At 45.8% G+C, this 13,538-nt stretch overlaps 1 protein-coding gene across 1 annotated transcript in view; it reads right to left on the reverse strand.

Annotated features, from left to right (window-relative positions):
- Positions 1 to 219: 219 nt before the first annotated feature.
- The window catches only part of senp7b (SUMO specific peptidase 7b), a 23,334-nt gene continuing 10,015 nt past the window's right edge, over positions 220 to 13,538 (reverse strand). Inside the window, exons 8-21 of the mRNA XM_080834889.1 lie at positions 12,909 to 13,022; positions 11,244 to 11,277; positions 8,592 to 8,801; positions 7,403 to 7,665; positions 5,850 to 5,968; positions 5,245 to 5,361; positions 4,924 to 5,043; positions 3,915 to 4,007; positions 2,331 to 2,461; positions 1,680 to 1,726; positions 1,363 to 1,406; positions 1,179 to 1,247; positions 813 to 963; positions 220 to 633 (exon numbers count right to left, since the gene is read on the reverse strand). Of these exons, the coding sequence (XP_080691015.1) occupies positions 502 to 633; positions 813 to 963; positions 1,179 to 1,247; positions 1,363 to 1,406; positions 1,680 to 1,726; positions 2,331 to 2,461; positions 3,915 to 4,007; positions 4,924 to 5,043; positions 5,245 to 5,361; positions 5,850 to 5,968; positions 7,403 to 7,665; positions 8,592 to 8,801; positions 11,244 to 11,277; positions 12,909 to 13,022 (1,644 nt within the window). The 3' untranslated portion in view covers positions 220 to 501. The remainder of the gene's footprint in view (positions 634 to 812; positions 964 to 1,178; positions 1,248 to 1,362; positions 1,407 to 1,679; positions 1,727 to 2,330; positions 2,462 to 3,914; positions 4,008 to 4,923; positions 5,044 to 5,244; positions 5,362 to 5,849; positions 5,969 to 7,402; positions 7,666 to 8,591; positions 8,802 to 11,243; positions 11,278 to 12,908; positions 13,023 to 13,538) is intronic.

Here is a 13,538-nt window from a genome sequence, read left to right on the forward strand (position 1 = left end):
TGTAATGCCACTATTGTTTGCAGCTGCAAGTAATCATAAAAATTCACGGAGTTAGAAATTACCTCTTCAACGGATATATTGAAATTGAAGAACATCTTTAACATTCAGAACTTTTGGTCCGCACTTTGTATAAGTTTATCGCAGAAGAAAACAAACAAAATGTAAGAAAATAACATTTTTAATATTCCCTTGGTCTCAACATTAATGGCATAATAGCAATTGTAAAAACTATAAAACATCTTATTCAAGTAGTTTATCTAAGTATGTGCATTCACAGTTTTATAAATAATGTATACAGCGTTGCATTGTACAAATTTTAAAACGGATCAACGTTATTACTTAAATAAAAATCAAATCAGAAAAAAAAAACAAAAAAAAACATAGAAATATATTTAATTAAACCTTCAAAACAAATTGAGCAAGGCCACTGGAAGAGGACAAGTCTGCATGCAGGGTGTCTTCTCTGAACGGAGCCTGGACGCTCTCTCCTCTCCTCTCCTCTCACCTCACTGCTCCCTGCTGCCGGTAGAGCTGAAGCACCAGCTCACGGATGTCCTCACGTTTACGCCGCACCTGCTGCAGTGGAAACCAGCGCTCGAGCCGGAGCGGGAGCTCGAAGTGCACCACTGGGTTCTGTAGTGGATGGACGGACACAATCACACACACATAAATGAGGGCCTGCTTTGTAATATGAGAAGACTGAGACATTCATTTTAAATGTCCCTATGCAAGTCTCGTGATCCACCAGCTGATGGAATGAAAGGACCTTTGCTGAGATGGGGAGTGGAGGGGGAGGGCTGAGGTGGCTGTACCTGCAGGAAAACCTCCACATACTGGAGCAGGTAGAGGCCGCAGTCGCTACTATTGTCCTGCAGGGGCACTCTGCAGTGCGAGCCCATCATGTTGTCTGGCGTGAAACGGCGAGGGACGCCTCTGCGCACCTCCCATTCCACCTGCAGGTAGCTGAGACGGAAAAGGGGGTAAAACACAACATGCATTAAACACGTACTCGTGTACACACACACACACACACACACACACACGCACTAGAGCAAGGGTTTATGCAGAGAGACAGACACCATTTACCATGCTTCATGGAAGAGATCACTCTGAATGCCACCTTGGCTCAGAGAGCAAACACACACCCAGACACCCACACAGAGGTGACCAGCACTTACTCTCTTAAGAGCTTGTAGATACGCTCATGGAAGGAGAGCTTAAGAGAATCCATGATCAGGATACATGGCCTGGCAGAGAGAAGAAGTAGGAATATGGTTCATGGTTATTTTCATTTTAGTTCACACACAACATAAGAGGATTTGATTGAACCGCAGTGGTTACGTCAGTAAGTAAAGCTGTTACCTCCTACAGATGGTTTCTTTTGTGCAAGTCTGCTGTGTACAGTCCTGGAGGAAACAAATACAACTAAGTACATTCAGATCAGTAACAAATTAGCTATCTTCATCTTCAGGGCTAGGAAGTAATTAAATTACTGAAGTTAAAACCTTTCACTATGTCTAAAACCCTGCCTGAGTGATAACTAGCTGTAGTTATTACCGGTTAAAATGATTTACATTGTGAGATGTCACCACAAAGTTATATCTACATGTACAATAATACTGGCACTCTAAACATCCCTGCAGAATTGATTGGAAGTTGTTAGGAAGGATGCTGTTTACCGGCAAACCTTGTGATCTCTGGTAGGATGTGGGTCGTCCGCTGGGCCCTGTACACACACACCCACACACACACACACACACATCAGTTTCACATTTTCTCATCAACACAATGAACTGAGCAGAACCTTTTTTTTTTAAGAGGACTTACAGATACGTTTCGGACTTTACTAGAGTCTGTTAGAATAGTTTCAGCCTTTAATGGCCCTCTAAATCTGTTTGCACTGATCTGGCTGAATTATGTGTTCCTCGGAGCTCCATATTTAACTTCAAGTTCATGCTTGGCACAGTCGCCCTGACCTACAGGTACAGACCAAATCTTCCTTTTTTTTTGGTTGTTTATTTTAGAGCAGGGAATATATTTCACGACTGAAAACCCTCCAAGCATCCTAAAACAGGGTTTTGAGTGTTCTTTTCTCATGTGCTTAGACGGGACTATGCTGTCCAGAAGCCTATTTTGTCACCCTTTTCGATGATCCATAGGCAAATCCAGTGAAGTTAACGATGAAACTTGAGGAGTAGGAGTTCTATGCAGGACTAATTACTGGAATAACACACATACCGACATGTTTCATTCAGGCCAACACACCTGTTTCATGTTCCCCCCCAACAGAAAAAAAAAACAAAGGAACATTGGGCCCGAGGCCTCCATACCTTGGCTGGAAGCCTGGGGCTCGCATTTCTTCTTCAACCCAGTACTCCCCTCCTGGATTGGGCCTCCCCACTTTACAACCTGGGGCTTCTCCAGGCCCGGGAAACAGATGACCACCAGGTACCAGTGAGCCCTTTGGTGTGAGAGTGAGGGCAAACTTGCATAAGCACAAAGATGTACCCACAGTAGGTACAGTAATCATTAGTAAGTAAGGAAGTACGTAAGCAAGCAAGTACGTACAATGCAATCATTACTAAATACATGGCACAGGCACACAGGCACTTGACTGCAGAATCAAATTTACCTAAAGAGAGTCCCCTGGACTGTGGACAACAATGCAGCACTGAGTGACATTCACAATTCAGTGGAGCAGCTATGTAGAGACCTCTGTGTGTGTGTGTGTGTGTGTGTATGTATGTGTGTGTGTGTCTGTAAAGAGAGGCAAGGGAACAGAGAACGTGTGTGTGTGTGTGTGTGTGTGTGTGTATGTGTGTGTGTGCGCGCGCATGTACACACTGTGGTCTTGTTCAATTTTACAAGAGCACACCATGTCAGATTTAAACATCCATGTCTTAGATCATTTTCCCATTTGCATAATGTTTTTGTCCCACTGCTCTTGTTTTGACTTGATTGCCGCTTTGATATTGAACCTGTCCAGCTCGCCGAACGGATGTCCTTGGTTTCCATCCAATCGTGCACACACACACACACACACACACACACACACACACACACACACACACACAGAGCCTTTTTGTGCCTTGTCCTTCCTTGAATTCAGGCCTGAAAAAAAAACCAGGCTCTTTTTCTTCATAGGAAACACTAAGCCTCGCTTCGTTCTGGCTATTGCACTTTCACATTTGCATAGGTAATTTCTGCCATATGTAGAACGTAAACATGCCAGACCATGAGTCTGATGTATGTAGGCCACAGCAGTGAGAGGCTGGGGGGCTGCCCTGGTCCGACTCCCGAGGCCTTGTGACGCTATGTCGGTGGTCTGCCCCCTCCAGACTCCGTGCCCTTTTCTGTTTCACTGTTTCCATGCCTAGCGCTCAGTGTAATGGGAGCACTGACTTATAATAAAGGTGCTCAGTTGGCTCCCATAGTGGCAGTAAGCTGAAAGGCCTGGACACTATGTGAGTGTGTCTTGTGTGTGTGTGTCGTGTGTGTGTGTCTTGTGTGTGTGTTTCGTGTGTGTGTCGTGTGTGTGTCGTGTGTGGTGTGTGTGGTGTGTGTGTGTCGTGTGTGTGTGTGTGTCGTGTGTGTGTGTGTGTCGTGTGTGTGTGTGTGTCGTGTGTGTGTGTGTGTCGTGTGTGTGTGTGTGTCGTGTGCCGTGTGTGTCGTGTGCCGTGTGTGTGTGTGTGTGTGCGTGTGTGCCGTGTGTGTGTGTGTGCCGTGTGTGTGTGTGTGCCGTGTGTGTGTGCCGTGTGTGTGTGTGCCGTGTGTGTGTGTGCCGTGTGTGTGTGTGCCGTGTGTGTGTGTTATAGAACAATTTTATTGTATTGGAACAGAATGAGTGATGGTGTGAGTGTGTTTTTGAGTACAAAGGTTAATGTGTGTTTCTGTTTGGGTGATGTATGACTCACTCCTGATTCACTGGCACAAAGATGTAGTCCTTGTTGAAGATGTCCACATGTCTCGTCCATGTTCGGACTCTCTGATGTCTCCTGTACTCCGATCTACAAGACCAAGAGATAATGCAATCATTACCATGTTAGCTCTCTCAACAAACCGATAGACTACAGTGTGAAATAAACGGCTCAGCAGCTGTTGTGAGCACAATCCCCATCAGTATCGAATCCTCATACACAATAACCAAGTTGACGATTTGGAGGAAAAATGTTAGTGTTTACTATTACAAATTGACACAACTGTCACTGTTCACTAAGTGCACCAGTACAAAAACAGTCAGTGCTTCTTACAGATGCCTTCCTAAATCTATTTTTGCTGCCGAGTGGTTTAATGTGCAGCAGCGCTAGCGCTCACTTTAGCCTTAAGCCCTGGCCAGGCGACGTGACAAACGTGAGTGCTATGCAGTGTGAACACTGATCTCAAAAAGAAACTGGATAGCGCATCACATGGTTCCTGACAGTTTCAAAGTGAGGCCACACGAAAAATCGTGCCGGCCATTTTACTGGGACCACTTTCCTGATTGAGACCAATGATTATGACGGGCGATGAATATTATATACAAGATATTTAATGAATTTGCATATTAAGCCTTATAGTAATTGGCCAGGTTCTAATCATCAACACTAATAAAATACAATAGACGAACAAGTTTCAATATTTGAAAATATTTATATATATCAAGCAAAAACAAGCTATATAACAAGGTTTATGAAAACTTGACATTACTATAAGGCTTAATATGCAAATTCATTAAACATCTTATATCTAATATTCATCGTCTGTCATAGTCACTGGTCTCAAGCAGGAAAGTGGTCCCCGTAAAATGGCCGCCACGATGCCTCACTTTGATTCCATGGCTATCCAGTTTCTTTTTGAGATCAGTGAGTGTGCCCAGTTGACCTGTCCAGACAGGTCTATCTCCCCCCCTCAAGCAGAGAAAATACTCTGAGCTGAGCTCCTTACGAGCCTTCCGCTGCCTCTTCGCTAGCTGTGTCTTTGCGGGTGAGCTGCTTGTAGAAGAAACTGCTGAAGACATGCGAGCGCTCTCTCATCTCCTGGTCGGCCCTCTCCTGGAGAAGGTACCTGACGGATAGAAGATGGGGAACATTGGTTAGGCTTCGTGTATTTGTACACATATCATGTGCACACACGTGATACACATTGGCCTCAGAGGGACGTACAGTTCATCCACATGAAACAAAACTTGATGTACTTGTGTGGTTTTATTTGACAAATGCAATATACGTATATATATAGCCTAGTCAAACATGCTAATAAGCTCACTTGAGGTAGAAGTCAATGATAACATCGTTGAGGAACTCTCCACTTTTTAAGCACTCTAGATCTTCTGTAGTCACAGTGATTCCACCCTTGGATGGTGGTGGGGGGTACTGAATTAACCTGAGGACCAAAAAAAACATAATGTACCCAACACCACACCAGAGCAAGAACATAACTGCAGTTATGCTGAGTATAACACAGAAGAGCGGATGTAGTCTTCTAGGACAAGCAGACAAATCCCCACAGATGCATTGGGACGAAAACGAGGGCACAATCAAATTTTTCATTTCAGATGACACTTTCATTTCAGATTGAATTCAAATCCCAGTACAAGGCCCTTGATAACCAAACCTGGTACTACCATTATCTTCTGTGGAGGGAGCCGTTAACATTTAAATGCACTTAATCTAGGAGACGTTTTTAAACATCGCCAACTCGCACCTGAAATACATTAGACAACGAGACGTTGCTTCTCTTCCAAAGAATAGGAACAAGCCATGAATGTTACAGTTACTGTTGCTTTCAGCACACGGCCAGCTAGCAACAGAAGCTTCCCCAGTTGCAACTAAAGGGGCTTTATGTCCCTCGAAGGGTTGAATGAGATTTACCTGCGAGGCAGGGCCTGGTTCCTGCACTGAGTCCGAGTCTTCCAGGTCTTGGATGCTGAGCTGGAGGCTTTGGCCATAGGCTGCGAGGACTGACTGGCACCCCTCCCAGATGGGCTCTGCTGTTGGGAGCAAGAATAGGGCCCAGGACCATCCGATTAGAGCAGATCAGATCCAGTTGCTCCCCCCCCAAAAAACGGCCCTAAATGATTTCAGATTTTTCCACTGCTATATTATTTTTGGCTGAAGCCGACATGTAACAATAGCTTCCTGTCACGTAAATGAACACAATTTTGTTAATATTGGTGCTTAGCGTGGAAAGAAATAATCAAACCAGATCGAAATGTGGCATGGCAAGACAGAAAAAATGGGAATAAATACAAATAAACCGAGATAAGCTTCTTTTTTTTTTTTACAGCCGCCCTGCACCAGGGAGATAAAGTGGCGAAGGAGGATGGATGGAGAGGAGGAGAGGAGAGCAAAGGAGAGGAAAGGAGAGTAGAGGAGAGGAGAGGAGGGGAGGGTGACGGCATGCTTTTTTTTTTTTTCGCCTGCCTGGGCTGGTCCCCGGCTGCCGGGCTCTCTCCACGGTGGGGCCAGGCGAGCCAGCTCGTAAAGTGCAGAACGAGGTGGCCTACTTTCTGCCCTGCCAGCTGGCTCTGGGAGGCGCTGGTTGTCCCTGGGCTCCCCATCACCTCCACAACCCAAACCCCACTCTCCTCCGGCTCTGAACCCCCTCAAAACAACCCACCCACCTAGATCTAACTGTTCCCCTCGGCTTGGGGTAAGCCCTTCCATCTCTGTTTCTGTCTCCTCCACCCTCGACTTGTTCCAGTGTGCACCTCCAAGTGAACCCCCAACTTATGTAGATGCAGCTGGAGGTGACCCAATAAAAGTGAGGACCTCATCAGCCCCACCGTGGAAACACACACACACACACACACACGTATACACACACATGTATACACACACATGTATACACATACATACGCAAAAGTAAACTGCTCAGTCCTCTCAAAACCATCACTTGCCACCTTGTAATTGCCAGTCAAGCCCCCCCCCCCTGATTTATAGGCGTTGGGCTCTGCCAAGACCTAACAGTATATCGAATGACACCTGCCATGTCTCTGTAGTGCGGGCGGTTGACATGCGGCCCAAATCTCTCTGTTTGGGAGAAGGGAGCAAAGGAGAAAGAGTGTGTGATGGAGGTGGTTGGGTTAGGGTTAGTGTGACTTAATCTGTCTGAACTATTGTAACATGAGGAGATGTGTGTGTGTGTGTGCGTGCGTGCGTGCGTGCGTGCGTGCGTGCGTATGTCTCCACAAGGCCTATTTTACCCCTGCATCTTCTGAAGCGGTCAAGCAATGAAGGAAGTTATGTCTGTAGTGTGTGTGTGTGTGTGTGTGTGTGTGTGTGTGTGTGTGTGTGTGTGTGCACATGTCTCCACAAGGCCTACTTTCCCCCTGCATCTTCTGAAGTGGTCAAGCAATGAAGGAAGTTATGTCTGTAGTGTGTGTGTGTGTGTGTGGCTTTGCCGTCTTGTTGTCTGCCCCTACCTCTCCATTCTTAGAGTCTCTGTGCGCTTCGGCGTGTTCCGCATCCGGGGGGCTGTCTGGCTGCTGACCCAGCAGGGCGAGGAGGTGGTCCTCCTGGCCCGAACAGTGCAGCAGCTCCAGGCCCTCCGCCCACGCCAGGGGGGTGGCCAGACCCGACTGGCCGCTCCGGAGGCCTATCAGGTCTATGATGGAGGCCAGCAGAGCAGCCTGCAGGTCCTCCAGATGCTCGCTGAGGACCAGCAGCAGAAACGGACTGGCCTGACCTACATACGCACATGGAGGACGGACACACACACACACACACACACACACAGAGACAGCATATGAATGCCACAGCTGGTGGAGTCGGGCCATTATGCATTTGCCTGGGATTTGTTTCTCAGTCTCTCTACTTTTCAATTTAGGGGGGGATATTTTTAGCACTAGATCCATCCACGTATGGTTGCCAGCGATTCGTCCTCACAGATTCCATGATTGAGTGAAACTGAGTGCAAGCCTGGTTTTGGGTACTTAGAGGCGAGGTGGACTTTATTTTTTGTGTCTAACATCAATCACCGCCGCAGTACCCCATAACTGCTAGGGTGAGGTGGTTTCCACTGACCTTTGCAGTTCGACTGAAACTCTAATTCAATTAATCCTTCACTGGATTGTGGAGCCGCCCCACCTGCTGATCTTAGTCTTGGCCTTTTAAATCCCACTTATGCTCAGCAGGACGCCCCGTCCCCGAAGTCAACATTTACACACAAACTCTGTGATATCCCAGGCCTATGGCACCTCATTAAGTGTGTGTGTGTGTGTGTGTGTGTGTGTGTGTGTGGAGAGATTGAGTTTATTAGAGCAACTCAGCATTTCCTTGCAGTATGTGTACTATTTCTACCTCACAAAATTAGGAGCTGACCAATAAAGATAGCATGTCAAGATGTTTTTGACTTTGGGGTTTATGCCTCCCCTAATGTTTAGAAGTGGAACTTTCCGTGCCCTAACGTAAACCCATTAAGAAAGTCACACACCGATTTTGATTTAGGCAAACATGCACCTGAACATCAACATGTCACCTTTAGTGTCCGTAGAAGCCTGTTTACTTTGGAAGTATACTTAAGTATATTTTGGAGAGTTGTAAGTGTGTGTTTCCTCTTACAGTGTGTGTGTGTGTGTGTGTGTGTGTGTGTGTGTGTGACGGGAGTCTCACCTGGCTTGTGGATGCTCTGGATCTCCATCAGTTCTGTGTGTATGAGCAAGGCCTGGGGGTCGGACACGGTTAGGAGGAGCAGCGAAGGTGCCGCCTCGCCTGAACGTGGGAACAGCGAGCCGTCCTGTGCCAGACCGCCGTCCCAGACCCCGTAGCGCCGCAGCTCTGAGGCCACCACGGTCACCGAGACCTCATTCTCACCGCTCCCACCTGGCACAGCAGAACACACAGGCACATGGTAAGCTTTCCGAAACGTTTAAGGTTCAAGGGCCAAGATATGATTTGTAGTCCAGGCAAAATAGCCCTTTTGGAGCCCAAAATAGAATTTATTAAAAAACAAATTTAAAAAAAATCAGCGTAGATTATTTCTATGAGGTGTCCAGAACAACATCCTAGTTGAGGAAATATGTTTAATTCTCATCTGAGATGTGTGCTAATAATGCATGGCAAAAATACACCTCAAAAATGTATTTTTTTCCTTTACTCCTATCAACATAAAACTTTACACAATGAAAGTACCCATGAAAAGTAAAACATTTTTAATTACAAGTTTCTTTGAAAAGGAATTTAAATATGCAAATGAGCTATACACTAATTGAATATGCCCAAAATACACCCAAATAGGCTTATTTTTTTCCTTTACTACTACCACATTAAAACTTTACATAGTAAAAGTATACATGAAAAGTAATGTGAATATTGAATATATGCACATGAGCGTCACAATTATTGAATATGTCCTAATTGCATAGGCAGAAACACCATACCCCTGGCAGGTATTACCTAAACATATTTCCTCAACTAGGATTTCTTAGGACTTTTAGTATGTTGTTCTGGACACCTCATAGAAATGATCTATGCTGAAAAAAAATATTTTACAATAAGTCTGTCGTAAAACGCTACTTTGCCTGGACTATTGTGGAACAAGAGGCAAAAACAATGTTCTAAGAATAGGGAATCCTTCACATGTGATAAATGCACAGACAGGGAGAGGTACTAAAATTATTACAAGGGTGTGTCAATTTTTTTTGGTCCAGACAAATCGCATGAAACCATTGCAGCCTTGCCCATTGTCATGAGTACCAGGCTTTGTTTGGTCACGAGATCTCGTGCTTCGGTGGCAAGGCAAGTATGATAGTGGAGTGTTAGAAATAGCTGCTGTGCTCTGATGCCACTGTAAGCATCTTACAACATGGGCAGGCCACAGAGAACAACAGCTCAAGTATGTGAGAGGGGAAGAAAGAGAGAGAGAGAGAGCGAGAGAGAGAGAGCAGAAGACAGGGGTGGTGGCTGAGAGAGAGAGAGAGAGAGCGAGAGAGAGAGAGCAGAAGACAGGGGTGGTGGCTGAGAGAGAGAGAGAGAGAGAGAGAGAGAGAGAGCAGAAGACAGGGGTGGTGGCTGAGAGAGAGAGAGAGAGAGAGAGAGAGAAAGAAAGAGAGAGAGAGAGAAAGAGAGACCGAGAGAGAGAGAGCAGAAGACAGGGGTGGTGGCTGAGAGAGAGAGAGAGAGAGAGAGCGAGAGACGCGCACGTTCACCAGGTGCACGTATACAAACACCCTGCTCTGTCTGCACAGCAACTGTAAATAGAGCATTAATCTGAGCTCCTTAATGCAGTCCACAAACAGCCGAGGAACAATGTCACCTGAGGGGAGGGAGCAGGGGGAGTAGGGGACTGGAACTCTGGTGAGTAGGAGGCTGGTGGCTCAAGCACGCCCTCTGACCCTCAGCAGTAGTAGTTCTCCCTCAGTGGGATTCATGTCTGGTGTCTTTCCTGCTCCTTGTTGACTCAACTCAATATATTGGCCGATTTAAACACCCAATGGATTTTAGGGGTGTGTGTTGGATCAGAAAGGATCAGAGTTTTGGTTACCCCGGAGCAACACCATCCTACAGCAGCAGACGCACGATGCCACAGCAAAGGCACCCAGCCTGGTTCCAGGAAACTTGGCCCCCTGCAGGGTCTAATGACAGGGCTTTGCTAATACGCTCAACACAGCACACCAAGACCTGCCACAATATCGCAGTAGGAGAGGCAAATGCTTGGAAACAATTCTTCAGGATTGTAAATGCATAGGAGAAAGGTTGGACAACCATTACTCTAAAAGCCTTCACCTCCAGAAAGACCAGCTATAAGCATAACATTAAAACGGTCTCGTTTTCCCAAAGATTTTCATCTGGGTAATCATAAGGGTAATATGAAACATTAAGCACTGTTCGTTCTTGTCGACTACGTGAAGCACTTCTCTGAATTGCCCTTTGTATCTTTGGACGGTGAGGGGAATTAAGCGTCTGCTTAGCTGTCTGACTTGCAGTTCATGACAGGCGGTGCAGGAGACACCTAATTAGGGTCCTGGCATGGAGATGAACTGGAGCCTGTGCTCCTGCCCTCTGGGTAGACAAACACATGGAGCCCATGTAAAGATGACAATATGATGATGTCACCTTTAAAGGGCACAGCTGGCATATGATCTCTCTTTATTCCTTCTCTCTATTTCTCTATCTGTCCATCTCTCCCTCTCCCTCTCTCACACACAAACACTTCTCATACACACACAGTACACACACAGTACACACACACACACACGCCTAAAACCATACCGCTCTCCAGCCATGACCCACATCTATTTACATAGTCAGGTTGTGAGTGAATACCTTTTAGAGGAATGCCAAGGCCTTCTTCTGTGATCTATAAAAAAGAGCAAAGAGAAAAAACGTATATTAGTAAAATGAGAACCCACAAGCACAATATGCAATTACACCATTTAAGACGAACAGAGCCGGGAAGTCAGTGCACATCATGATTAGAGGGCCCTTTGAACACGCAAGTGGCCTACCAACCACACACACACACAAAGAAACCAAAAAGCACATGTGAGGCACCCCACACAGACTTCAACCTCTCTGCCGTTCCCCTTGGGAGAGAAAGAATGGCATCATGGCCCACCACTACTCATCCTTAGCGACACCGTGGAGTGTTTGTCAACATTACAACGGAGAAACTGTGCGCGTTCGTGTGTGTGTGTGTGTGTGTGTGTGTGCGCGTGTCGTGCCTCCTCCAAAAGATCTCTTGTTGTTCCACAGGGTCATAGGAAACAAACTTTTGTGACACACTAACCTACTAAGCAGCCCATCTTGACTCCCCATCTCGTTAAAACCAGCCATAATTTATTGCAGGCTCCTTCCATCAGGGCTGGCTATTTCTTAATTGGCAGTAAATGGAGAGAGAAGTGGGGCTGGGGGTGGGGGTGGGGGGAGGTTGTTCTCCTCATGTTCTAAAGGTTTTACTGCTCCTCAAGCTGACATTTACCAGGGGAATCTTCTGTAGATCTGGGCCTCTGGGTTTGAGAAGTTGTTGACATAGTGGGACCAAGGCATGGAGAGCAGCTGACACTGGACGGAGTGTTTTGAAAACAAAGGCCTTCTATGCCCCCCCCCCCCCCCCCCCCCGCCCCCCCCCGATCAAAAGTATCCCGAGTTTTATTTGTTGTTATTTCTCTTCATATGTTGGCTGCTTCACATCTGCAAGGTGCGAGTGTGTGTGTGTGTGTGTGTGTGTGTGTGCGCCTGTGGGGTGCGTGTCCGTATGCGTGTGATGATGTTTGTAAGTACGAGTCGGGAGGGGCTCAACAACATTTAGGGAGAACCAGATGTGCTTTACTACGCAGGAACTAAAATGTGAGATTAGCCCATACTGAAAAACCAAAAGAGGGAAAGATTGGAGCGAAGCAATGGAAAGATAGAAAGAGTGGACAGAGTAGGCTTCATTCATGTCGGATACTTAAGCTGGATATCATCTCCATTGAGATATCAAACGCATATGTGGACACACACACACACACGACTAATACTCCTGCCATACACATAGTTTGTTGGCATCTTCTTTACAATCTAACTGACTTCAACCTAATAAGACAGTATGTGCTCTGGCTAAAATATAAGTGCTGGCATAACACCATGTCTGCTCTCACCACAATGTTCCTGCACCATTAGCTTTTATGTCTGCCCATGCTCTGGCCAAGCGCTATGCTAATACTCAAATCTAAATACCCAGATCACATCTCTACCGTTTAACCACGATGATGAAGTTTCTCTTGGGCCATTATGACTATATCCTCGTGCACAAACCAATGTTTACTCTAATGTTAATTCGGAGTATATATATAAATGCCAACAGTGCCGTTGATGTCATATCCTCCACCCGTCTGGATCTCTGGGCACGGAGAGTCTACCCTAATCTATAACCCAATCCTCCTGCTAACACAGGCATGTGACTTTAATATAAGGGGGGGGATTGGGATGGGGACTCCTCTCGCTCACCATGATGGCTCCATTGCTCTGAGCCCTCAGGCTGCCCATGTGCAGCTCAGCGAAAGGCAGCTCCATGATGGAGGGCACCTCCTGCGGTCCTGCCGAGCCACTCCCTCCTGCACTCTGACAGGAGAAGGAGGACAAGAAAAAGGGTTAATTCGTTAGGATTCGTTTACACATGAAGAGTAACCTGTTGACTAATAGTTTTCTAAGTTTTGAGAGGTCAGAAAGGAAACGTCACAGATTGTAAGGTCTAATCTTGGGCATTCTGAGCACTATAACTATAGGGTAATGAAAGGCAAACACTATAGCATACATCAACAATGCACTAAAACAGTTATCATTTGAGTTGGGTAAAATTCATAATCAAGTGGCATAGAAAACAAAAATGATGTAAAAAAAATAAAAAAATCCAACAATACTTTTCAGAGAATTAAATAACTGTGGTAGCAAAGGTAGCAAGGTAATACGATAACTACAACAAGAAATGTAAAAGCCATCTACGTTATATAATCTGATCATTAATGACTAGAAAGTGTTAGTAACATAATCTACAATACCACTGCATAACAATCAATATCAAGGTTCCAATTTACTTGATAACTGTGGTGATTGTGGTGCGACCTCACATGAACCACA

The sequence above is a fragment of the Sprattus sprattus genome (assembly GCF_963457725.1).
Source record: "Sprattus sprattus genome assembly, chromosome: 3".
Taxonomy (NCBI): domain Eukaryota; kingdom Metazoa; phylum Chordata; class Actinopteri; order Clupeiformes; family Clupeidae; genus Sprattus; species Sprattus sprattus.